Source organism: Myotis nattereri (assembly GCF_964212035.1).
Source record: "Myotis nattereri genome assembly, chromosome: 9".
In the NCBI taxonomy this organism is placed as follows: domain Eukaryota; kingdom Metazoa; phylum Chordata; class Mammalia; order Chiroptera; family Vespertilionidae; genus Myotis; species Myotis nattereri.
The window spans coordinates 70,555,220-70,581,807 of record NC_138084.1 but is presented as its reverse complement, the minus strand read 5'-3'; the positions used below and the strand labels follow the sequence as shown (position 1 = coordinate 70,581,807).

General features: G+C 38.8%; 1 protein-coding gene across 1 annotated transcript in view; it reads left to right on the top strand.

Annotated features, from left to right (window-relative positions):
* The window catches only part of CUL5 (cullin 5), a 102,454-nt gene extending 77,884 nt beyond the window's left edge, over positions 1–24,570 (top strand). Inside the window, exons 8-19 of the mRNA XM_081098786.1 lie at positions 812–905; positions 2,759–2,889; positions 3,825–3,932; positions 6,021–6,085; positions 7,881–8,013; positions 9,989–10,120; positions 13,840–13,963; positions 14,526–14,701; positions 15,256–15,417; positions 16,126–16,244; positions 18,106–18,229; positions 23,571–24,570. Of these exons, the coding sequence (XP_080954912.1) occupies positions 812–905; positions 2,759–2,889; positions 3,825–3,932; positions 6,021–6,085; positions 7,881–8,013; positions 9,989–10,120; positions 13,840–13,963; positions 14,526–14,701; positions 15,256–15,417; positions 16,126–16,244; positions 18,106–18,229; positions 23,571–23,765 (1,563 nt within the window). The 3' untranslated portion in view covers positions 23,766–24,570. The remainder of the gene's footprint in view (positions 1–811; positions 906–2,758; positions 2,890–3,824; positions 3,933–6,020; positions 6,086–7,880; positions 8,014–9,988; positions 10,121–13,839; positions 13,964–14,525; positions 14,702–15,255; positions 15,418–16,125; positions 16,245–18,105; positions 18,230–23,570) is intronic.
* The last annotated feature ends 2,018 nt before the right edge of the window (positions 24,571–26,588 follow it).

Here is a 26,588-nt window from a genome sequence, read left to right as displayed (position 1 = left end):
ACTGATCTTTTAAAAATGACTTGGGAGAAGTAGAAGCTCATTACCTGTGTCCTCTGTTCAAAATCTTCTATTCTTTTTTCCCCTACCTATAGAATAAAATCCCAAACCATAGATTTTTTCATTCATGTTCTTGTTCCAGCCTAGCTTTCTCATCCACTGTCTGTCTCTTCTCTGCAACATTCAGCTTATTATTCCTATAAAATATTCAGTCCTTTTAGCACTGATACTTATTTTCAAGATCCAATTTAAATTTCATCTACGGATGAAAGAAGTATATAGTTCCTTTTATTGCGTATGTTCTATGTGTGTGTGTGTGTGTGTGTGTGTGTGTGTGTGTGTGTGGCCAAAGCAATGGTTATATCTCACTCTTCTTAATTTCCTAAACACTTCTTTGGTACCCATACATAGTAGGCATCCAATGATGGTTTATTGAATGAATCTATGAGTACTTTTAGAATTTTAGAATCTAATTCCAACACAGACTCTCCAGAAAAGTTCATTAAAGTTATATTTTCATTTTGTTTTGTGTGTGTGTGTCATTTTTTCCCACCCCTCCTTTGGGTAGTTTTGTTAAAATTTCGGGAGAGAACCCAAATTCCATAGCCTTTTCCTTAGGGGAAACATACTCTGGTAAACTAGTGTAGATTATCCATCTTCAACATTCCTGTAATAAAGGTAAGTAAAATCTACTTTTAGTATACTTAATTTTTTGCTGTTGTTGAAAAATATAGTTTAATGGGTCTATAAAGCAAAATAAAATGGAATAAATTTGTGCTTATAATAGACTTGACCAATTTTTGATATATTTCAGCTCATGGAATGCTGTGTAAATGCCCTGGTGACGTCCTTTAAAGAAACTATCTTAGCAGAGTGCCAAGGCATGATCAAGCGAAATGAAACTGAAAGTAGGTAAAATATCACTTAAAGTTCTCATTATTTTTTAAGAGGATATCTTTGAGACAGATCACTTTTAATAAATTGCTCTTAAATCACTCTTTTATACATAGGTATATTTGTTGAAGTAAATTGTGCTTAAAGAAAATGATAAAATATTTAGCACAGTTAGAAGCACTGTGAAGAAGATTATACACTTGTATGTTAAGCATTCCCCCCCCCCCTTAGGTATCAGTACATGCACAAATGCACATGTGTGTATTTATTCTTCGAAATGTGTGTGTGTGTGTGTGTGTGTTTTAATCCTTACCCGAGAATATTTTTCCCATTGATTTTTTTAGAGAGAGTGGAAGGGAGGAAGAGCTGGGAGAGAGAGAAAGAAAGTAACATCGATATAAGAGGGACACATTGATTGGTTGCCTCCCGCATGTGCCCCGACAGGGACCTTGGATGAGCCTGCAACTGAGGTACGTGCCTTTAGCTAGGAATCAAACCTGCAACCCTACAGTCCCAGGGCCAACACTCTAACCGCTGAGTCAAACCAGCCTGGGCAGGACTCTGTTTTTAAAGGCTAATTTAAATAGTAAACATATGGTACAGGATGGAACTAGGTATCTGACTTTTGTGTGGAACCTTGCAGCAAATATTTTTAGAAAGTAATAAAACACTCTGTGTTAATTAATATTCATCCCTCTCCCAAAAAATTTTACAATTTAAGATTTCAGAAGTGTTTTTTTAATTACTTAAATGTTTTCTTAATAAAGATGTATTTGAGTGGCAAGTACATTACAACCAAAAAGAATACAGTATAAATGATCCATATTCCCTACTGCCCAGAGAACCACTTTTGACATTTTGATGTATTCCTCTCCATATTTTAGTATGTATAATTGCAAGGTCCCATTTAATCTCTAGTTGCATTAAAGTATGTCTTTCAATTCACTTAAGTTCATACACTTTATAGAAGTAATAAAAGCAAGCTGCTCAATGGCTTAAATGAAATATTTGAATTTCTGTATGCCAGACTAAGTAGAGTTATATCTGATCCATTTTGGACTCCCTCCAAAAGGATTTATTTAGTAGTAAGCAATCTGTGAAGTAAGATTTTTGTGAAGGTCAGTTAAATAGTATAACATGAGAAAATGCTTTTGAACACTGAAAAAAATCTTTATGAATACAGCTGTATATTATCACTAATAAACTTTTATTTTATAATTATTACTCTGGACAATCTGATGAGATGATTTTTTTTACCCTTTAGTGATATGGTAGTGTATTTAATATTATATCTACTTCATAAAATGTGCTGCTGTTCTGTATAAACTGTTGTACTTCTTAGAATAAAATATTCCATGCATTGACAGTCAAATGACCCACATTTTAAAAGAGTTGGGTTTTATAGTATGTGCTCATTTTTCATTAGTTTTTTTTTTTAATAACTTTTTGTCAGACTGACAAGGTGGATGAGGAATTTATAGTACTTTACTATAACAACTCCTGAACTAATTGTACCCACAATATTACCAACTTCAAACTAATATTTCTCCAAACTCTTACTGTCGTAGGTGTTCTACACCAGTGGTCAGCAAACTGAGGCTCGCGAGCCACATGCGGCTCTTTGGCCCCTTGAGTGTGGCTCTTCCACAAAATACCAACTTCTGCGCATGGGCCACGAAGTTTCAATCGCACTGTACGTGCGCGCCCCCACGTGGTATTTTGTGGAAGAGCCACACTCAAGGGGCCAAAGAGCCACATGTGGCTCGCAAGCCGCAGTTTGCCGGCCACTGTTCTACACCCATCATACAATCAAAGAGAAAATTATTCTGGTGGTTGCAATGATTACGTGTGTGTTCTATCCTTTCAGAATTACACTTAATGTTTTCATTGATGGACAAAGTTCCTAATGGGATAGAGCCAATGTTGAAAGACTTGGAGGAACATATCATTAGTGCTGGCCTTGCAGATATGGTAGCAGCTGCTGAAACTATTACTACTGTAAGTTTTCCTCAATGGCAATGACTGATGTATATCAAGTTTATTTTTTTAATGGAGATTTGGGTATTTAAAATAGTAATTGATTGGAAACCAGTGATGTTGGAACCCATTTATTTTAATGAAATTTTTTTCCAGAAAATGTCCCAAATTTTAAGGCTATCGTGTTTTATTAAAATTAATAGTGGACCGGTGCATGAAATCCGTGCACGGGGGCGGTCCCCTCAGCCCAGCCTGCACCCTCTCCAATCTGGGATCCCTCTCACAATCCTGGACCGCTGGCTCCTAATTGCTCACCTGCCTGCCTGCCTGATCACCCCTAACTGCCCCCGCTGCTGGATTGATCACCCCTAACTGCCCCCTCCTGCTGGCCTGGTCACCCCTAACTGCCCCCCTCTGCTGGCCAGGTCACCCCCAACTGCCCCCCCTGCCGGCCTGGTCGCCCCCAACAGCCCCTCCTGCCGGCCTGGTCATCCCCAACGCCCCCCCTGCCAGCCTGGTCGCCTCTCACGGCCCCCCCGCCAGCCTGGTCATGCCACACAGCCTGCTGTTCAGTCTTTTTGTCGTCCCTCACTAACCCCCCTGCCGGCCTGGTCGCCCCATGCAGCCTGCTTGTTCATCGTTTGGTCATCCCTCGGGCCAGCCCTGGGTGGCTGGGCAGCTGCCTTCTTGTGGCTGTGGGCACCACCATCTTTGAGGGCGTGGCAGTCATTTAGCATATTCCCTCCTTATTGGCTGTGGGTGCCACCATCTTTGAGGGTGGGCCGGTCAATTAGCATATTCCCTCCTTATTGGCTGTGGGTGCCGCCATCTTTGTGATGACATGAAGGTCAATTAGCATATTCCCTCTTTATTAGATAAGATGTATATATTTTCTCACTTTTTTGTATTCTTTTCTTTTTAAAAATTCAGTTGACTATAAAATGTTTTATTTTTAGGACTCTGAGAAATATGTTGAGCAGTTACTTACACTGTTTAATAGATTTAGTAAACTCGTCAAAGAAGCTTTTCAAGATGATCCCCGATTTCTTACTGCAAGAGATAAGGTATATATCCCTGTATATTAACACTACTGTCATTACTTACTTTTTATTTAGATTTGGAAAGATACATTGGTTATTGAATAAAAGCAAAGTACAGAAAAGAATATCGTATAATCCTGTTTATGGAAAACTGAAAGGCTATGCATTTTATACTTAGTTTGCCTATAACATGTCATAGTTTATTTTATTAGAAACTAAAAACCTAGGAACTCAGATTTTTCATCAGTTGAGGGCAGCCGTATTTATTATATTTGGGTTGTTAGACATTTTTGTAAGCATTAAGTATACTTGTGAATTAGAATTTAGCCAGAAACTTGCTCTTCCTCATTTTCCCTAGAATGTTTTTTCTGGTTTTTAGTATTATTGAAATATTAAATTAAACGGCCTGCAAAGGCTTCTTTGAGGTGACATTTGAATCAAGATTGCGGCTGATTAGAATGAGTCATGTGTCTGTCTGAGGGAAGAGTGTTTCAGCCGGAGCAAAGTCTGTACGGCAGGAATATACAGTCATGTTCCAGGAACATAGAAGAAAGACGTCAATTTGGCCAGAGTGGATTGAATGAGGGAGAGAATAGTAGAAAATAAAGTCAAAGAGGTAACAGGAACTCAGGGCATGTAAGACTCTGTGGACCATGGCTTTTACTCTGAGTAGGGTTTGGAAAGTCATTGAAAGCTTTTGAACAGAATGACAGGACCTGACTTACATTTTAACAGGATCACCTGGCTGCTGAATAGACTGAAGGGGGGCAAGAGAAGAAGCAAGAATATCAGTTAAGAACCTATTTAAGTAATTCAATTAAATAATGGTAGAAGCTTGGCCCAGAACAATAGTGGGTACAGGTAGTCATAAGTGGTTGAATTCTGATTACATAATGAAAATAGACTCTGCAGGATTTGGTAATGAATCAGATATGGAGTGTGACAGAAAGAGATCATTCCAGGATGCCACTCAGATTTCTGTTCTGATCAATTAGATGCTTGCTGAGATGGGGAAGACTGGAAGAAGTATGTTAGGGAGAGATGGTTGCAGAGAGATTAGGAGTTTAATTCTAGACAAGTTAACTTTGAAATGTTTATTAAACATCCATGTAGCAGTATCAAGTCTGGACTTTAAGGGAGGGAGTGGGCCTGAAAAAAATAAATTTGGGAGCTTCAGCATATAGGTGGTATTAAAGCACTGACACTACTATGATCACTAACGTAGTAAATCAGGACAGAAAAGAGATCCAAAAACTGGCCTGGTGCATTCTAGATTTAGTTATCAGAAAGATGAGGAACCATCTTTCCTCATGAAAGGAGAATGGGTGGAACGACCAGGAGAGTGTGGTATGCTAGAAAACAAGTGGAAAAAGCACTTTCATGAAGAGGGCATGCTCTACGCCTTTAAAATGCTCCTGACAGGTCAAATAAGATGGGGATTACCCATTATCTTCAGCAACAGGGAGGTAGTGAGTGACTCTGACAGAACGAATGGGTGGAGTAGCAGTGTGAAAGTGTGCTTGGAATGGTTTCCAATAAGAATGGCAGTAGAGAAATTGTAGAAAGGGAGTTAGTTCCTCCAGGAGGTTAGCTTCAAAGAGAGAAATGGGACAATAGCTGAAGGTGGACAAAGCCAACAGAGAATGTTTAAGATTTAAAAAATAATAATGTATTTGTATGCTGAAGGTACAGAAACAGTGGAGAAGGGAAAAGTTGGTGATGCAAGAGAAATGGGAGGGAACTCTGATTATTAGTTTTCTCCGTGAAATAGGAAGCTACATTGTCAGCCAAGAGTGTACATGGAGGAGGAAATACTGGAAGTTTGATGAGAAAAGAGATAATATGAAAATGTTTTCCGGGATAATTTGTGGACAAGAGAAAATGGTATGGCTATCAGGCAGAATTAAGACCCCAGGAACTTGAAGATAATGACAATCATAAAATATCAAAGAGAATGCTGAAGTCATTTACTTTAAAAATTCTATCAGGCCAAATACACCATTAAAAATAAAACTATATTTTTATGTATTTTTGGAATTGTAACTATTTATCTAACTATATTTTAAATATCAAAAAGAATCTTTATATTTTATTTTAAATTATTATTTGCAGGCATATAAAGCAGTTGTTAATGATGCTACCATATTTAAACTTGAATTACCTTTGAAGCAGAAAGGGTAAGTTTTTTTAAATCATATGTTTGAAATTCATAAATTTTTTTGAGTGTCATATTTGTTATTGAGTATGCTATTTTTCTGATTTTATTAGGTTTGTTTTTTGTTTCATTTTTTTTTACTTCATGATTTGTGCAACATTTGATTATTAAAAACTCTGCCTCAATTTTTAATTGTGTATTAAGTTATCTCCTTTTATGACCTAAAAATCTTAATTGATCTGTCATTTATAGGATGAATTTACCTGTGCTAAATACTATTATAGAAAAATCAGAAAGTCAGAATGTAATGAAATAGCAATAAATCTGAGCTAGTTATAGTAACTTCAGAGTAGTGCTAAGTAGCACTAAAGGTCAATTGGAAATATATTTTGATGTAATTTCTAGCTGAGAATTGCTATTTTAAACAAATTTCACACTTAATTCTAAAACATTTTATTTATTTTTAACATTTTATTTGAGAAAGAGAAAGAAACATGGATATGGGAGAGAAACATTGATCAGTTGCCTCCATACATGCCCTGACCGAGGATCAAACCTGAAACTTAGGTATGTGCCCTGACTGGGAGTCAAACCCATGATCTTCAGGTGCACAAAACAACATTCAACCAACTGAACCACACTGGCCAGGTCTGTTTGCAGTTTTTTTAAATGGATGATAGTAGCTAGCAAGCATATCACTTTGGAATTTAGGTTACATTGGAAAGAAACATTTCAGAGAGTGAAGGAACAGTTTTATGTTAACATATTAGTAATGAAAAGTTTTAAATGTTAACATAAATATGCATGGATTTACACAATGCAATATACAGGTAATGTATTACAGAATTGTACATTGGAAGTATAATTTTATTATGCAATGTCATTCCAATAAATTTATTTAAAAATAATTTTAATTCAAAAGTATTTTATCAAGTATATAAATAAAATCTTTTAAAGATCATTGGCACCCGGCCAGTGTAGTTCAGTAGCTGAGCATTGACCCAGGAACCAAGAGGTCACGAGTTTGATTCCCCATCAGGGAACATGCCTGGGTTACAGGCTTGATCCTCAGTAGGGGGCATGCAGCCAATTGATAATGTTTCTCATCTCATCAATGTTTCTATCTCTCAATTCTTCTCCCTTCCTCTCTCTCTAAAAATCAATAAAAACTTATTTTATTTTTAAATTTTCTTTATTGATTAAGGTATTCCATATGTGTCCTTATCCCTCCCCATTGCCTCCCACACACACACCAATAAAAACATACTTTAAAAAATAATAATAGCCTTAGGCAATTTTGCTCAGTGGATAGAGCATCGGCCTGTAGACCAAAGGATCCCATGTTCGATTCTGGTCAAGGGCATTGGTTGCAGCATCCTCCTTTGCCCAGTCAGGGCTCGTGCAGGAGGCACCCAATCTATGTATTTCTCTCACATCGATGTTTCTCTCTGTCTTTCCCTCTCTCTTCCACTCTCCCTGAGAATCAATGGAAAAATGTCCTCAAGTGAGGATTCACAAAAAAGTAAAATAAAACAAATAATAAATAAATATATATATCATTGGCAAGGCCACTACTAGAATAAGGCAAAGAGGCACCTAGGGTACAAAATTTTAAGGCCTAGCAGGTCTACCTCTCTGAGAACCTAAGAGTGCGTGCCTCCTTAAATTGTGCACCCAAGGTGTCTTCTTGCTCACCCAAGTCCCAATCCTGATCACTGGTTTAATTCAACATAAGAAATTTGTGAAAAATTGGCTCTAGAAGAAATATTTGTAGATATCAATTATTTTTTATTAATTGGTTTTAATTTCTTTTTTAGGGTAGGATTAAAAACTCAACCTGAATCAAAATGCCCTGAGCTGCTTGCCAATTACTGTGACATGTTGCTAAGAAAAACACCATTAAGCAAAAAATTAACTTCTGAAGAAATTGAAGCAAAGCTTAAAGAAGTGGTACATAAATTTTTTTAATTTCAAAGATTTTAATGACCGGACTTTGATTTTGTAGTTTACTTATAAGACTTTCTGTGATAGCATCAATTTTTTTTAAATGTATATTTATAAGAAACTAATATGAAATTTTATAGTGCAAGATCTTTATAGGAAAATGTTTTTTCTTCCTGAAAATTTTTTTCTATAACTTCCAGAAAGGGAAATAGCATTTAATTCTTCTCTTTATTAATTATTTTTAGGCAATTAAATTCTAGCACCTATTAAAGGTCAAAACATGGCGGGGGGAAGAAGGGAATGGTGCTGATGGTGATAGAATGATTGTTGAGACAGAGTTTTTCACCTCTTTTTTTTGTGTGTGTGAGTCCAAAATAGGTAACTAGGGATGAGCGAGATAAATAAGCAATTTATTGTTTTCATTTTTATTTTTTTCCTGGTTGTTAGTGTCATGTAATATAAGCCCAGGAAAATAAGAAGTAATAATAGACAAAAAGGCCTAGAGAGAAGATTAGTGTCAGAAACAAGTGAAGAAGACATGCAAAAGAGAAAATTGGGAAGAACCATTGCTTTTTATGTAAAGTTTTATTACATTTATATAAAATTTGAAAAATTGATGTTTGCAGGAATTAAAAAGTTATTTGGTTATTGTCTCAAATTTGCTAACTTGTACAGTAGTGTATCAGAGATGGGCAATTTAGTATTCCCCTCTCTCTGTATATGCTTATGAATTTCTGAATTTTGACAATTGAAAGATATAGGAAGTTCTAAATGAGAGAGATTTATATATGAACTAGAGGCCCGGTGCACAAAAATTTGTGCGCTCGGCGGGTGGGGGGGTACCTCAGCCCAGCCTGTGCCCTATCGCAGTCTGGGACCCCTCGGGAGATAACGACCTGCTGGCTTACGCCTGCTCCCGGGTGGCAGAGGGCAGGCCTAATCCCTAGGTGCAGCCCCTGTTCGGGCTCAGAGCAGGGCCGATTGGGGAGTTGGGGCACCGCCCCGTGTCATGCACAGAGCAGGGTGGATTGGGAGGTTGCGATGCCACCCTCAGTCACGCTCAGGGTAGGGCCGATTGGGGGGTTGGGGCGCCGCCACTCTCACACTCAGGACAGGGCCGATGGGGAGGTTATGGCTCTACCCCATCACACACAGAGCAGGACCCGTGGGGTGAGGGGGTTGGGGCGCCACACGCTGTCACACACAGAGCCACAGGGCGATCAGGGGGTTGGGCAGCTCCCCCCATCAGACACAGAGCAGGGCCGATCAGGAACAGAGCAGGGCAGATAGGGAGGTTGTGGCCCCGCCCCCTGTCACACACAGAGCTGCAGGGTGATCAGGGGGTTTGGGCGCTGCCCCCTGTCACACTGATCCCGGTGCCGGGAGGCATATTACCCTTTTACTATATAGGATAGAGTCCTGGTGCACGTGTGGGGGCCGGCTGGTTTGCCCTGAAGGGTGTCCTGGATCAGGGTGGGGTCCCCACTGGGGTGCCTGGCCAGCCTGGGTGAGGTTCTGAGGGCTGTTTTCAGGCTGGGACTGAAGCTCCCAACTGCTCTTTTTTTTCTTTTTTTTTTATTCTGGGCCAGCTTTAGCTCTGAGGCTCCAGCTCTTAGGCATCGGCTGCTGAAAGCAGGTATCTGGTTTGTTTCGGTTCTATAATCGAAACTCTGTATCAGTTCCAGCTCTGAGATCCCGGCTAGCTGAAAGCTGGTTTCTGGGGTTTTGTTTAGCTTCTGTATTTGTTACAATGTTTTTTAAACTGCAGGCTCAGAGGCCGGCAAGGCAGGAGGGGAAGGTTGGTTTCCTCCATCACTGAAGCAAGCAAGCCTCATGTTAGTTTCAAGCTGCCTGGCTGCCGGCCGCCATCTTGGCTGGCAGTTAATTTGTATATCACCCTGATTAGCCAATCGGTCATACACCAATTACCATGTTTCTCTTTTATTAGATAGGATTAACAGTAACCTTGTTTTCTGTACAGCTCTTGGTACTCAAATACGTACAAAACAAAGATGTTTTTATGAGATATCACAAAGCTCATTTGACACGACGTCTTATATTGGACATCTCTGCTGATAGTGAAATTGAAGAGAATATGGTCGAGTGGCTAAGAGTAAGTGAATTTAAAAATATTTGGTTTTCTTAATATAACACATGGTTCATAGGTGGGGTTAAGTAACACATTTTTGTGATATCTTCAGTGTCGAAGAAATAGGGAATATTTTATAAGCATATAGCATCAATTAGATAAAATAATGTGATATCTAATGTTATTATTTAATGAAGAATTTTAGTGAAGCACCTTTACTCATTTGAACTGACCTTATTAAATAGGCCACAGAACAGATCATTTCATTTTTAAAGTGTTTTTCATACTAAATTCTTCTGTATATCAAAAAGAACCAATAGGTAAAAGATGATGGCTTATTTAGGGTAATCATTGCTGATTGTGACTGAATTCCCCTATCAAAATATTTTGTCTGTTTCTCCCAGTTCATTTTAATGGAATTTGAGTTACATTAAAATGTGTTTTTCATTTGTACATATGGTATTATATACTGTACTAGGGGCGTGGTGCACGAAATTCGTGCACTGGTGGGGGGAGGTGTCCCTCAGCCCAGCCTGCCCACTCTCACATACTGGGAGCCCTCAGGGGATGTCCTATTGATGGCTTAGGCCCGCTCCCAGCTCCCCTTGGGGAGCGGGCCTAAGCCGCAGTCTGGCCTCCCTTTGTGGGAGGTGACCGGGCTGATCAGGGGAAGGCACCAGCCCCATCACCCCGCTGCTGCAGCTACTGCCAGTCACTGCAGCCAGCAAGGTTTGCTGACTCCGCCCCTGCCCCCCACGGTTGCAGGCTCTGCCCCTGCCCAGGCCTAATGCCTCTGGCCAAGGCATTAGGCCTGGGCAGGGGACCCCCAGCTCCCCGCAATCTCCCGCTCTGCCCCTGCCTAGACCTAATGCCTCTGACCAAGGCCTTAGGCCTGGGCAGGGGACCCCCAGCTCCCCGCGGTTGCAGCCTCCACCCCTGCCCAGGCCTAACGCCTCTGGCCAAGGCGTTAGGCCTGGGCAGGGGACCCCCAGCTCCCCAGGATCTCCTGCTCTGCCCCTGTCTAGACTGCTGGGGTCCAACCCCAGCAGGTCCAGGGGTCCCCAAAGGTGTGGACAGAGTCGGCGAAGAAGGAATGACATGGAGACAGCGTTCAGTTGATCAGAAGTCTAGCCAGGATCTCTAGCCAGGTTCTGGTCAGGATCTCCAGCAAAGTTCTGGTTAGGATCTCCAGCCAGGTTCTGTGTTCATGTTCTCTTGCTAGGTTCTGTCTCTAGGTTCTGTCCAGGTTCTCCAGCCAAGTTCAGTCACCAGGCTCTAGTCAGGTTCTCTTGCCATGTTCTATCCAGGTTCTGTAGCCAGGTTCTGTCTCTAGGTTCTTCAGCCAGGTTCTCTTGCTAGGTTCTGTGGCTAGTTTCTGTCCAGGATCTTTTGCCATGTTCTCTCCGGCGAAGTTCTTCTGTCTCTAGGTTCTGTGTCTAGGTTCTATTTAGGTTCTGTGTGTTGTTGTCTTGTTACATCTGTATTTATACTGTTGATTCTAATCCTATCAATCTCTATTCCAAAGGTTAGGGCGTTTCTTATCTCCATTCCAGGGAGTAAAGATTATGTAGCTTAAGCATGATTGTTCGTAGTTAAAGTGATTAATTACCCGCCTGGCACTTAGTTAAGGGGTTTTATTCCCTCCTTAACTTCAGGGGAAAATCCCTACCTGGGGAAACAACCTTTCTCAGAGAGGTGACCTTGGTTAAAACACATAGTGCCAAAAAGGTGAGCAAACATATTAAGAACAGTATGCCATATATGCCAGGTCCCTTGAAACAGCAAGGATGGACCGGCTCCCGGCACTAGACCTAATGCCTCTGACCTTAGGCCTGGGCAGGGGACCCCCAGCTGCCCAGGATCGCTGACTCCGCCCCTGCTCCCTGCTATGGCTGGTTCCGCCCCTGCCCAGGCCTAACACCTCTGGCCAAGGCGTTAGGTCTGTGCAGGGGACCCCCAGCTCCCCGGATTGCAGGCTCCACCCCTGCCCAGGCCTAACATCTTTGACCAAGGCTTTAGGCCTGGGCAAGGGACCCCTAGCTCCCCCGGACTGCCGGGAGAGCGGGTTGGGGGCGTGACTGTGGGCGGACGCCGCAGCCGCCCCGATAGCCCAGGTCTGCCGGCCAAAGCCGGGCGACCGCCTGCACTCACACCCCCAGGCGGATGCCGCAGCCACCCTGCAAGCCCGGGTCTGCCGGCGAGTGATCCCTTGAGGAGAATTCTGAGGATGCGACTTCCCTGCTAAGAGTCTCCACCTCTGGGCAGGAGGAAATCCAAACTCCTCATCTTTTAAAAAATATATTTTATTGATTTTTTACAGAGAGGGAGAGAGATAGAGAGCTAGAAACATCGATGAGAGAGAAACATCGATCAGCTGCCTCCTGCACATCTCCTACCGGGGATGTGCCCGCAACCCAGGCACATGCCCTTGACCGGAATCGAACCTGGGACCTTTCAGTCCGCAGGCCGACGCTCTATCCACTGAGCCAAACCGGTTTTGGCCAAACTCCTCATCTTGAGGGGCTTCATGTAAGGCCCTCAGAATCTGGGACCCATCTTCAAATCCCCATCCTGTCTCAGCCCGTCTCAATTCCATCCCATCCTGGTCCATTCAACCTCATCCTGGTTACTACCCACTCTCCCTACAGCTTCAAAGAATTTACTGTAGCCCTAACTGGTTTGGCTCAGCGGGTTGGGGGCGTGACTGCAGGCGGACACCGCAGCCGCCCTGCAAGCCCGGGTCTGCCAGCGGGAGCGGGTCGGGGGGCGTCCGCCCGCACTCACGCCCCAACCCGCCCTGCGGGCGGAAGCCGCAGCCGCCCCGCCAGCCCCGGTCTGCCGGCGGGAGAGCCGGTTGGGGTCTTGGCCAGTAGGGGACAGTTGCGGTCACGCCCCACCAGCCCTGGGTTGGGTTTCCTGCCATCCAGGTCACAGATAGCAGGCCTGGATGGCGGAGGGGCAGGCAGGATGCCGCTGTCCCATCCTGCCTGCAGTATGCAAATTAGCCGCCATCTTTGTTGGCAGTTAACTGCCATCTTAGTTGGCAGTTAATTTGCATATCGCTGTTATTAGCCAATGGGAAGGGTGGCGGTCGTACGCCAATTATCATGTTTCTCTTTTATTAGATTAGATTATATTGATATATAATAATAAAATTATATATAATAATTATCTTTATTATACATGAATATTTTATGTCTTTCATTTATATATATTTCAAATTGCAGATTTATAGGTAAACCTGCTTTGTAGTGTGGGATAATGAAAATTATTGTGCAAACTGAGACTATGCAAAGTGATCTTAATATTAAGTCAGTGGAAAAAATATTTTGTGACTGACTTCAGAAATTTTTGTCAATACATTAAAAGCTCTTACTATATATAAATATGTAGGAAAAATGAAAAATTAGCAAAATCAGTATTTATTTAGTACACTGTAATTTAAAATAAACTTTGTGTTTTATTTCTTTGTGAAAAAACTTTAGTTATGAGTAAATATGCATTACTCATATTTAACACATAGTGGTAACTGAAAGTTGAACTGTGTTGTTGGTGTCCTGGAGTTATTTATTATACTAAGTAACTGAAATTCATGCGTATTGGAATTGTGCAAAGAAAGCCAGGATTGCCTGTACTATCTTATTTACTTCCTAAGAATTGCATTTAGTAGGTAGTAGACTATAAACATTGTAATAAGTGAGAGGAAGGGTATTATTTAATGCTTCTGTCTTTGGTTTTCATAGGAGGTTGGTATGCCAGCAGACTACGTAAACAAGCTTGCTAGAATGTTTCAGGACATAAAAGTATCTGAAGATTTGAACCAAGCTTTTAAGGAAATGCACAAAAATAATAAATTGGCTTTGCCAGGTATCATTTTATAATTTTGTATATGATACACACATATTTTTTAAACTTTTTTTACAAGAAATATCTTTGTTTTCCAGTAAATTAAAAATAAACACTGGCAGTAATAGATACAAGGATATTGCAAAGATCACATTCCTTAGACATCTGCAAAATAGAGTTTATATTTGCTAATCCTTATTTTAGAAGCAAGAGTACACTTTTTATTTAAAAAAAATACGTTTTTATTGCTCTCAGAGTGGAAGGGAGAGGGAGGGAGAGATAGAAACATCAATGATGAGAGAGAATCGTTGACTGGCTGCCTCCTGCACGCCCCCTACTGGGGATTAAGCCCACATCCCAAGCAGGTACCCTGACCAGGATTCAAACTGTGACCTCCTGTTCATGGGTGAATGGTCAATTACTGAGCCACCCAGGCGGGTCAACAAGTATACACTTTTAAAATCTTTAGTCCTGTTTATTTTCACCAAAGCTTACCCTGTATGTAATATACATGCTTATTTATTTTGAATTTTTATCGATTGTCAAAATTTACTTTATATTTTTCTGATATTTTTGTTTATAGCTGATTCAGTAAATATAAAAATTTTGAATGCCGGTGCTTGGTCAAGAAGCTCTGAGAAAGTCTTTGTCTCACTTCCTACTGAACTGGAGGATTTGATACCTGAAGTAGAAGAATTCTATAAAAAAAATCATAGTGGTAGAAAATTACATTGGCATCATCTCATGTCAAATGGAATTGTAAGTAAATGTGTTAGTTAAGATATTGGTTTGACTGAAAGTGTCAGGATTCCAAATAAGAGTTGCTTAAACAAGATAGGTTTGCTTCTCACATATAAAGTCTGAGCAGGAGTAGTAGATCTCTTCCATGAACTTGTTAGGGACATAGGCTTCTAATTATATCCCTTCCTTAAGATATTGCCTTTGTCCACAGAATTCAATATGATCCTTACTATGTCTTTCCTCACAACAGAAAGATGAGGGTATATGTTCATTTAAGGGCAACTTTTAGAAGTTTCCCCCATCATTTCCACTTGTATCTCATAGGCCAGAACTCAGTCATATAGCTACATTTTGTTCCAGGGAAAGTTGGGAGATAAGCCTTTATTCTGGGCAGTCATTGAGGTCTGTTAAATATCTTAATGCCTTGTAAGACAGTTAAGAATGGATATTGGAAGGCAGCTACCAGTGTTATCCATATGTAATCTCACGTAAGAGATACTATAGTAGATAGATGGTGATCATTATGAAAAGATTCTTAGTTTTAACTAATTGTATTATCTGTTATGTTATAGATAACATTTAAGAATGAAGTAGGTCAATATGATTTGGAGGTAACAACATTTCAGCTGGCTGTGTTGTTTGCCTGGAACCAAAGACCCAGAGAGAAAATCAGCTTTGAAAATCTAAAACTTGCAACTGAACTCCCTGATGCTGAGCTTAGAAGGACTTTATGGGTTTGTTTTTTATTTTTAAAATTTTATACTGTCACATAGCAGAAAAATGTGTTGATTTGCTTATAATAAATTTATGAATTCATAACAATTTCAAATGAGTTTTAACCAAGAAAAATGCATTTTAATGACGTATTTATGGAAAAAAGGAAAGTGAAAACAAACAAGTAACTGAGATGGAGAAAGGCAGAAAAAGGAGAGAACGATTGCGTTGGTAGTTAAATAGTATCTCTGAGGAGTGTGACCAAAGATTTCTTTATGAGAATGTGTTCAAAGATCTATGACCAAAAATCTAAGAATTAGACAACTTTGGTTTTTTGTGGCCTTATAAAATGTACTCATTAGCCTCCTGCTCATAACTACATTTTATCCCTACTCCATAGACATCTTAAAAGTTCCAAAATAAGTTATTACCTAGAGAGAAACAGCTGGTATATAACTGGCAAGTGGTGTTTGCTGTGGGTCATGTATGACCAGTCCCTCTAGTTTCTTGATGTATTGTAAAGGGAACATGCATTGCTTCCTCATAAGCAACTCTTTTCTCCTCATTCTCTCTGTTCTCATTATGCATTTACATTAGTATATTCATGGAGGTACCAAATAAAAGGTTGAATTATATAATCTTTTCTCACCTCTATTGGGCATGGTGGAGAATTGATCTTAGTGTTTAATACTGTTCATAGGTGCTAATTGTTTTCTCTTTATTTATAGTCTTTAGTAGCTTTCCCAAAGCTCAAACGGCAAGTTTTATTGTACGAACCTCAAGTCAACTCACCCAAAGACTTTACCGAAGGTACCCTCTTCTCAGTGAACCAGGAATTCAGTTTAATGTAAGGTTTATGTTGGTTGATCTAAAACAAAAATACCTTGTTTGAATTTTGGTATTTAAAACACACCCGTATACTCTTCATCATTCTAGAGCAGCGATTTTCAACCTTTTTCATATCATGGCACACATAAACTACTAAAATTTTGCAGCATACCAAAAATATGTTATTGCCAATCTGACAAAAAAAAAGTATAATTTTGATTTATTCACATCAGATAGCTATTGTTGTGTTGTAGTCATTTTTTATTTGACAGTCTAAGGCAGGGGTGGGCAAACTTTTTGACTCGAGGGCCACAGTGGGTTCTTAAACTGGACCGGAGGGCCGGAACAAAAGCATGGATGGAGTGTTTGTGTGAACTAATATAAATTCAAAGTAAACATCATTACATAAAAGGGTACGGTCTTTTTTTTTTTTTAGTTTTATTCATTTCAAACGGGCCGGATCTGGCCCGCGGGCGGTAGTTTGCCCACGGCTGGTCTAAGGGAAGAGAGGTCAGTGCCCCTGACTAAGTAGTCAGGTACAGTACTGTATGTTTTAAAAATTCTTGTGGCACACTAGTTGAAAAACCTGCTGCTCTAGAATATGCCAGTGAGCTGTTCATTAAACATTAATGAACTAGAGATGTTTATTTCTTTTTTTAATTTAAATTATTTATTGTTTAAAGTATTACGTATGTCTCCTTTTACCCCACTGATCTCTCCCCGGCCTCTCCCACCCCCCAGCACATGTCCTCACCCCACTACTGTCTGTGTCCATGGAGGTATTTATTTCTTTACATGTTTTTCATGGATACATTTTTGTGTCTGACATTATACTGTATTGCTTTTCACCTTTAAAGTAAATCATCTTTTTGCATTTTAAAGTAGCTTTATGCACACAAAGCATTTTTTTTTCCTTAAGATTCAGTTAGGCTCTGGCTGGGTAGTTCAGTTGGTTAGAGCATTGTCCCAATATGTCAACGTTGCAGTTCCATCCCTGGTCAGGACACATACAAGAATCAGCCAATGAATGCATGCATAAATAAGTGAATCAGCCAATGAATGCATACATAAATAAGTGGAACAACAAATCTCTCTCTCTCTCTCTCTCTCTCTCTCTCTCTCTCTCTCTCTCTCTCTTTCTCTCTCTTTCTTTCTCTCTCCCCCTCTCCCCCTTCCTCCTTCCTCCCTCTCCCTCTCTCCTTCTCTTTCTCTCTCTCCTTTCCTCCTTCCCTACTTATCCCCTTCCCCCCTCTCTCCCTTCCTCTCTCTCTGAAATCAGTCAATATATAAAAGTTTTTCAAAAGTTCCAGTTAAAAGATAATGCTGGCCCAGCCGGCATGGCTCAGTAGTTGAGCATGTACCTATGAACCAGGAGGTCACGGTTTGATTCCTGGTCAGGACACGTGCCTGGATTGCAGGCTCAATCCCCAGTAGGGGGCATGCAGGAGGCAGCCCATCAATGATTCTTTCTCGTTGATGTTTGTATCTCCCTCTCTGAAATTAAATATATATATGTATATATATGTCTGTGTGTGTATATGTACGTATGTATATGTATATAAGATAATGCTGAATTACAACATATATATCTTTAAATATCTAATCGCATTCATGGCAATGTAAATTATATTCACTTTGTTATTACAAGGAGTGTAATCACCTATATTTTATTAATGGAGTCTTTATTGTGTTTGAGTGAAGTCATAGAGTTTATTTTAGAAAAAGCTATGTATGTTGGTTATTTGTTACTTATCCTTTAAATAATTCTGGATATTAATTTTTAAAATATATCTAACTCTTTTCTCTCAGACCTTGTTGTTATAATATGATGTTTACAAGGCCTCTCACTGTAAAATAATTTGATTCAATGTTTTTTATAGAAAAAATGCAAAAGTTCAGAAAAGGGGTAAAATCAACTTGATTGGACGCTTGCAGCTCACTACAGAAAGAATGAGAGAAGAAGAGAATGAAGGAATAGTTCAACTACGAATACTAAGAACCCAGGTTTGTAATATTAAGACAGAATGTCTAAATTTTTTTAAACTTTGGCATTTTGATGTTGTTTAATTCTTCAAACATTTTTTTTTACATTTAAAAGCATGTATTCAACCTTTTTGTAAGGAAGACCTAATTTTTATTTTTTTCCTTTTTTGACCTAATTTTCATTTTACTGGAATTTAAAAATTGTACTGAGATGTCTGTCTGCCCTGGCCAATGTTGCTCAGTAGTTAGAGCATTGGCTTGGGCACCAAAGGGTCTTGGGTTCGATTCAAGGGCATGTGCCTAGGTTGCAGGTTTGATCCCCAGTGTGTGCCTCGCTTTCTCTCTCTCTCTCTCTCTTTTTTCCTCTTTCCTCTCTCCCCCTCTCCCTCCCCTCCACTCTATCTAAAAGCAATGGGAAAATATCCTCAGGTAAGGATTAACAAAAAGAAAAGAAAAAAAAGAGATGTCTGTATGGTAGATTCTGTAGGTTGTGCCAACCCTTGGTTTTAGGTTCTGTCTTCATTTGACCACACCTGATTAAATGTATCTCAGCAAGAAATTACAATTCTGGGATTGATATATTTACATTTTTATTTGACTTCTAATTCCATTGAAATATGAAATTAGGGAACATTTTTAAAAACATTTTAAAGCTAGGGTTATGATACCTTCTGAACATAATAAAGAATACCTATTACAAGCTAATATACGACCATTGTAACTTTAGAAATACATCTATTAAAACCAACTATGCCACTTTTACAATTTTTACTTAGTATTATTTTAAACTACTGGCCAATGCAATGAGAAAAGGTTAAATTTTTTTTTTTTATTGATTAAGGTATTACATATGTGTCCTTATCCCACCCATTGCCCCCCCCCCCCACCCCACCCCCACTCATGCCCTCACCCTCCTGGTGTCTGTGACCATTGGTTAGGCTTATATGCATGCATACAAGTCCTTTGGTTGATCTCTTCCCCTTACCCCCGCCCTCTCCTACCTTCCCTTTGAGGTTTGCGGAAGGTAAAATTTTTTGTTACTTAGAGATTATATAATATGATAAAGGAGTAAAGATGAATAAATAAAAATTGCATTTCTATTTATCAGTAAACAAATTTTAAAACAAGAGGTAAAGAAGAAATCATAAAATTCATAAGTATTTCTTTAAAAAGTAGTGTTTAGGATCTTATATGAAGAGAATGGACCTTTACTGAGACTGAAAAGAAAATATGAATAAAGAGATCATGCTCTTTTGTTACTAAAAGTTTTTAGTGGAGTGTAATTTGCATATAACAGAATGTGCCTTTCAAAGTATAGTTTCCAGTGAGTTTTCATAAATGTATATACCTGTATGACCATCATCTCAATTAAAATACAGAACATTTTTCCCAGCTGGTGTGGCTCAGTTGGATGAGCATCGTTCCATAAACCAGGAGGTCTCATTTCAATTCCCAGTTGGGGCACATGCCCAGGTTGCGGGCTCAATCCCAGTGAGGGGTGTGTAGAAGGCAGCGGATCAATGTTTCTCACATATTGATGTTTCTCTCTCTGTCTCCCTCTCCCTTCCTCTCTCTGAAATCAATAAAACATTTTTAAAAACAGCAACAAAAAAACCCAAAACATTTCTATCACTCCAGTAATTTCACCATATCTCCCATCCAGCCACTGTCCCCGCTTCCAGCCCACTTGATTCTTATCACCATTGCTTAGTTTTGCCTGTTCTAGTTCTTCATAAAAATTAAATCAGACAGTATATGTACTCTTTGTTTCTGGCTACCTTTGCTCAACATGAAATACTATATTCCTTAATGAAAAGACTGAATAACTTAATGAGTCAGTTTTTACCATATTAGTATCAAGTTTACCAAATTGCATACAAAATTCAACCAAGAATATTTTTGGAATTTTATATATTGATTCTCAGTTTTATCAGAATAATATGCTTGAAAACTTAAAAAAATAATAGGGTGATGATGGTGAGCTTGCCTTGCCAAATATTAAAACTTATTAAAATATCTACAAAATGCCCTAGCCAGTTTGTTCAGTGGTTAGAGCATCAGCCCTTGGACTGATGGGTCCTAGGCTCGATTTTGGTCAAGAGCATGTACCTCGGTTGCAGGCTTGATCCCTGGCCCCCATTGAGGAGCATGCAGGAAGCAACCAATCTCGATGTTTCTCTGTCTCTCCTTCTCCCTTCCACTCTCTCTAAAAATCAATGGAGCCCTAGCTGGTTTGGCTCAGTGGATAGAGCGTCAGCCTACAAACTGAAGGGTCCCGGGTTCGATTCTGGTCCAGGGCACATGCCCAGATTGCAGGGGGCATGCAGGAAGCAGCTGATCAATGATTCTCATCATTGATGTTTCTATCTCTCCTCCCTTCTTCTCTGAAATCAATAAAAATATATATTTTTTTAAATCAATGGAAAAATATATCTGCAGGTGAGGGTTAACAAAAAATATCTACAAAAATATGACAAGCAGATTACTTGAGGAAAATAACTCAGAAGTAAGTCTCCTATATAAGTACAGACAAACTTTACAATAAAGGAAATAATTTTCATGGCCAATGAAACGGGAATGGATTATTCAAGAACAAGTTTTGGGAAATTTTACTTTTTGGAGGAAAAATTATGATGTATTCCTAGTTTATGGTGACACCAGGACAGATAAATTTCAGATGGATTAGAGCTGAGATGTATAATGGGGTGGCGGGTAAAGTCCTACTATTAGATGTGCAGAGAAAATGGAGGTTTTTTGTGTTGTCTTAAACTGACCCAGAGTTGTGCCCAGTCTAGTAACCTGAGCTGTTCCTTTAGGCCATGCTGAGCCTTTCTTATTTCTCCCTGGTCCGATCCCACCCATTTGCATTATTTGCTATTTTCACAGATGGCATCTGGCTGTATTGAGGGTGAAAGGAATTCATCTGGCCTTGTAGTGGCAGTGACGGGGTTGTCATGTTTATAAGCTGTGACAGTGTCCTGGGTTCTTGCTCATGGCAGCTGTGGAGAGCTTTCTCTGTCAGATGGGAATTTGCTATCTACTGCTGCTGTCTGTAGCAGAGGAACTAGGATTTATTCTTTTTGCAGTTGGTAAGGGCCACATAGCCACTTCCCTGCTCTCACTGCCATCCTCTGCTCTCACTGAGCTCTTGAGCTCTCTGAGACTAGGCCACATCTTCAGTGTGGCCCGTGGCCTACATGGCACACTGTCACATCCTCCGCTGCTGCAGGATCACTCTCCTGCCCTGTGGCAGGTTCATTAACTCTAAACTCTGCGTCATGTGGGAATGGAGAGAGATTCAGGAGTGCCGATTATTTCCATCGTATCATACCACTCTTCTAGGGACCTCCAGCACAGTAAATGGGGACCAGCCACTGGCCGGTGTGGCTCAGTCGGTTGGGTGCTGTCCCGTGCACTGACCGGTTGCCCATTCGACTCCTGGTCAGGGCACATGCGCAGGTTTTAGGCTCAGTCCCCAGTAGGGGGTGTGCAGGAGGCAGCCAGTCGATGTTTTGCTCTCACATCGATGTTTCTCTGTCCTGCTCCCTTCCTCTCTCTCTAAAAATAAATGTTTTAAATATTTTTAAAATATATTTTTATTGATTTCAGTTTTCATCTTAACTTCTTTATCACAACCACCATCTTACCACTACAAATCTAGAAGGGAGAAATTGGGACATTTACAATTGTTCTCCTCCTCCTCCCTGGTTTCTCTAATCCTCAAATGCTTAAAGGGACAAACTTTCCCTCTTCCTTCTTTCTGTGTGGACCCTTGACCTAAACCCCTGTGATCAGGAGCTTGGCCTCTGGATATATTGAGAATGGGAAGAATTCACTTGATCTCCAAGTAACAGTGTAGGAATTAAACCATCAAGGAAAATATTGAATAAATTGACATAGATAAAAATGTTTACTCCTGAAGAAATTGAAAAAGATTTAGTTGAATCGGTACAAATTGAAGATAGTATTTATAACAAATACGATTTATTAATCTGATAAATATATAAATCATAGTAATTATTGATGTCTTAAAACAGACACCAACTAGCCTCTCTTACTACATAAAGAAATAACTGAATGCAAGGGGAGAAGTATGTGTAAGGGTTTTGTTGAATCTTGATTTTTTAAAAAATACTTTTATTGATTTCAGAGAGGAAGGGAGAGAGAGAGATAAAAACACCAATGATGAGAAAGAATCATTGATTAGCTGCCTCCTCACACCCCACACTTGGGATCAAGCTCACAACCCAGACATGTACCCTGACCAGGAATTGAACTGTGACCTCCTGGTTCATGGGTCGACATTCAACTACTGAGCCTCGCCAGCCGGGCTCTTAATTAATTTTTAACACAATACTGGATTATATACATATTGTGCTCACAGGTAATATAAATTTTTAACATATACATAGTGTGGAAAAAGGAATGAAAGGAATTGGCTAAAGTAGCCGTGGGCAAACTACTGCCCGCGGGCCGGATCCGGGCCGTTTGAAATGAATAAAAATATTAAAAAAAAAAGACCGTACCCTTTTATGTAATGATGTTTACTTTGAATTTATATTAGTTCACACAAACACTCCATCCATGCTTTTGTTCCGGCCCTCCGGTCCAGTTTAAGAACCCATTGTGGCCCTCGAGTCAAAAAGTTTGCCCACCCCTGGGCTAAAGCATTAGTCTGGTTTTCTTTCAGCAGAGAGAGAATAGGTAATTTTGCTTTTTCTCGTTTTCCAAAATCTCTATAATCAGATTATCTTTTACAGTGAGCAAAAATAAAAGATACTGGTCTCAATGTTAATCTCCTAGTGTAGTGATTTTCAACCTTTTTTAATCTCATTACACACACAAACTAATTAGTAAATTTCTGCAACACACCAAAAAGTTTACTTTATACCGATCTGACAAAAAAAAAAAAAGGTATAATTTTGACTGGCTTACAAAAAATAGTAATAATAATAATTATCTACCCTTTTTGTTCCAAAGTGACTTTTAAAAAAATTAAGTGCCTATACTTTTACATAAGGATTTCTAGGCACAACCTTATTATGCAACGTGACAAATAGGATGCAACTCTGTTATGTGACTTTATTTATGGCTCAAGACAGGGCATGCACACCACATGGCTGTTGTTAATTTGACAGTCTAAGAGAAAAGAGGTCGGTGCCCCTGCTAAATAAATAGTATTGCATGTTTTAAAAATTCTTGTGGAATACCGTGGCACACTGGTTGAAAATCGCTGTCTTAGTGATTATTTATCATTTGGATAGATGTTGGATAGAAGATAATAGACATAAAAAGTCATTTTTTGTTTTCCTTTACTTAAAATAATCTAATTATTCTCTTTCATTTTTATTTTTTGTTTTAGGAGGCTATCATACAAATAATGAAGATGAGAAAGAAAATTAGTAATGCTCAGCTGCAGACTGAATTAGTAGAAATTTTGAAAAACATGTTCTTGCCACAAAAGAAAATGATAAAAGAGCAAATAGAATGGCTAATAGAGCACAAATACATCAGAAGAGATGAATCTGATATCAACACTTTCATTTATATGGCATAATTTTGAACATCTTGGACAACATTAAGAACTCAAATTTTGGAGTGCTTGGGCAGAAAGTTGCAACAGTTTGTGCTGAAGGTTTATTTGGACTTTGATTACATAAATATTAAAATCTCTGCCTTACCTAACAAAACAACTATATTTTGCCAACCACATTAGTTAGCATGATGGCATTCCCTTCATGTCACACACTCTTTAACAGCATGCTCTTTTGTGGGAGACACTTGCATTCATGAAGAGCCCTTTATGAACTTTTAAAAGGAAATTTGACTTATACCCACCAGAAGAAATACAGTTGGGAAGGGTGAGGGTGGGATTCTTACTGCTTTTTTTCTCCTTTTTCCTCTCTTACAAAAATGTACTTGCACAAGGAAGGATCTTCAGATATTTGTGCACTGAAAAATGCTGTTATGTGTTGTTTTTAAAATGCAATTAAAACTAGAAATAGCACTCTTGGTTTCTTTTGGTCAAAAGAGTGAGCTGGTCTACACACCATTGGGAGAGGGCAGATGTAGGTGAGAAGATAAGTATTTAATAAGTATCAAATTATTTGTTCAAACACTGCTTCAGTATAATAACTGGATTTTAATGGTGACCTAAGAATGGTATTAAATTTTTCCAACTTACAAATGTTGGCTTTCTTTAATCAAGAGACTGCTGTTTTAGTTGTTTGTTTTTTAAGGATAAGGAGTATTTTTTATTTTATATGGCTTGAGAGCTTGTTTTGGAAAAGTGAAGCTTATATTGTTTCTTCAGTTGTTTGAAACATGTATGGAGATAGGTTGGTCATTTTGATTGCAGAGTCAAAATATCAAAAAGTTAAGTGTGTTTTTTCTAATACACTTAATATATCTATACCTAATATTTGTTCTGCCATATCCAAATTCATTAAAAACAAGGCAGAAACCTCCTGCTCTCATATAATTCAGTTATATAATTGATCCCTTAATCTGTAGCATAGAAATATTTTGGTATTTTAGTCTCTTGATTAGGGATGTATAGCCTCAGGTTTCCTGATAGGAAGATATTCTGCTTTAAACAAGTAATAAGTACCAGTTACCTATGAGGAAGAGAGAAACCACAACATAGGAAAGACCTGAAAAGCATAAGTAAAAGTGTTGCAATCTTAACATGAACAGTAAACTTGCCAAATACATGTACATATATATTTATATATTTGAAAAATAAACATTTTTTAAATGTTAGAAGGCAACTCTTACCTTGTTCCTCTTAGTCAATCCAAAGTAGCAACTTACAAGTTGCTGGTAACTGAATATCCAGAGGAGTGAAGATTTCGTACTTGAGGAAAGGAGCAACTTAGAGAAGAACTCCCCATTGGGAAAGTATGGCTCAACATGGATTTTTATTCATTATGATACACGTTTCAAATTTTCTTACAAATTGTTTTACTTCTTGTTTGATATTGAGTAAAATTTTTAACATACGATTTTGAAGTCAGTCCAATAGGGTGTGCTGGAGCAGTGAAGGCTCACAGCATTATCAGAGTGACTACAGGAGCATTTCACGGAATCTGCCCAACCCCAAGAGGCTTTGCGAGCTGCCTGATAAAGGAAAGCTGATTTAAAACACTTAAGGTTTTGCTGATTATAGTCAAATGCCTGTTCTGAAACTCATAGGAAATTGGAATTTTGTTTCTAATTTTAAATCTTATACATGAGTTCTAAGATAGCATATGTCAATTATTAGACCAAGTCTATTGTGAAGAATTAATTTAGTGCTCATCATTTTCTCTAATTAAATGACTGCTAACAATGGATAAATTCTTTAAGGATTGTAATAAATGTGGTCCTTATGTTTAGCAAATAGTTTGCTCTTGGCATATTTGCTTATCCAATACAAGAATGCCAAAGGAAGGAAATACAGGCTATTTTTCAAAGTCGAAGATTTATTGTTTTAAATTATAATTGTTCTCAGAACTTTTTTGTAACTTCTAATCATTTTGGTGATTTAATTTAAGAGTGAGAGCCATGATGTTTTGATTTAATAAAGGCAAATTTAATGCAAAAGTGGGTAACTCATAGCAAACTTTTCTATTAAATTTTATAAATTTTTAATAGCTAATTATGTCCTAACTGTATTTTGGGGAATAGAACAGTAGTAAATACTGTAGACTCACAGCTTTCATCATTTTTTTTTTTGTTATGTATACAAAAGTTTAACTACTTTTTGGTATTTATAAAAACCATTCAGTTGACAAGGTGCCTATACCATTACTGAATTTTCTTTAAATACGTTTTGACAATAGGTTTGCTAATTTAAATAAAAAGAATCTGAAGAAAAAGAACAATTTACCAGCAATTTGCTAAATACATAATCACAGTTGTATCTTTATCAGGTCCCTTTTCTATAATGTGCACTTAAAATTAGTGCTATCTGAGCAGGAATGAAACCTGGCATAGTTAAGGGAAAAAATATAGACCTTTTTTTTCCCCATGACTAGTATGGCAATAGGACTCCTCACAGGTTAATTTAAGCTTCAAACATTCATCTTCTAACTTAGAGATGGAGCCATCTCGGAAATGTTAACCTTTGTTACCATCCCATTGCCAGAGTAACTAGATGTGAAAAAAACAAAGTAAAATATAGAACAGTTTTAATACGAGATAAATATTAAACCATTACTGTTTCAATGATTTAATGAAGATCTTGAAATACATTCTGAAGTCTTCCAATTTTTACATTTATTGGAGGGGGTCTCAGCATTCTGTCAACCTATTTAAGTCTCTTACTCTTACTTTGTGCATAAGTGTTGAAATTTCCAAAAATGAAATGTTAGCTTCTTATTTTTACTTCCTATTAAAT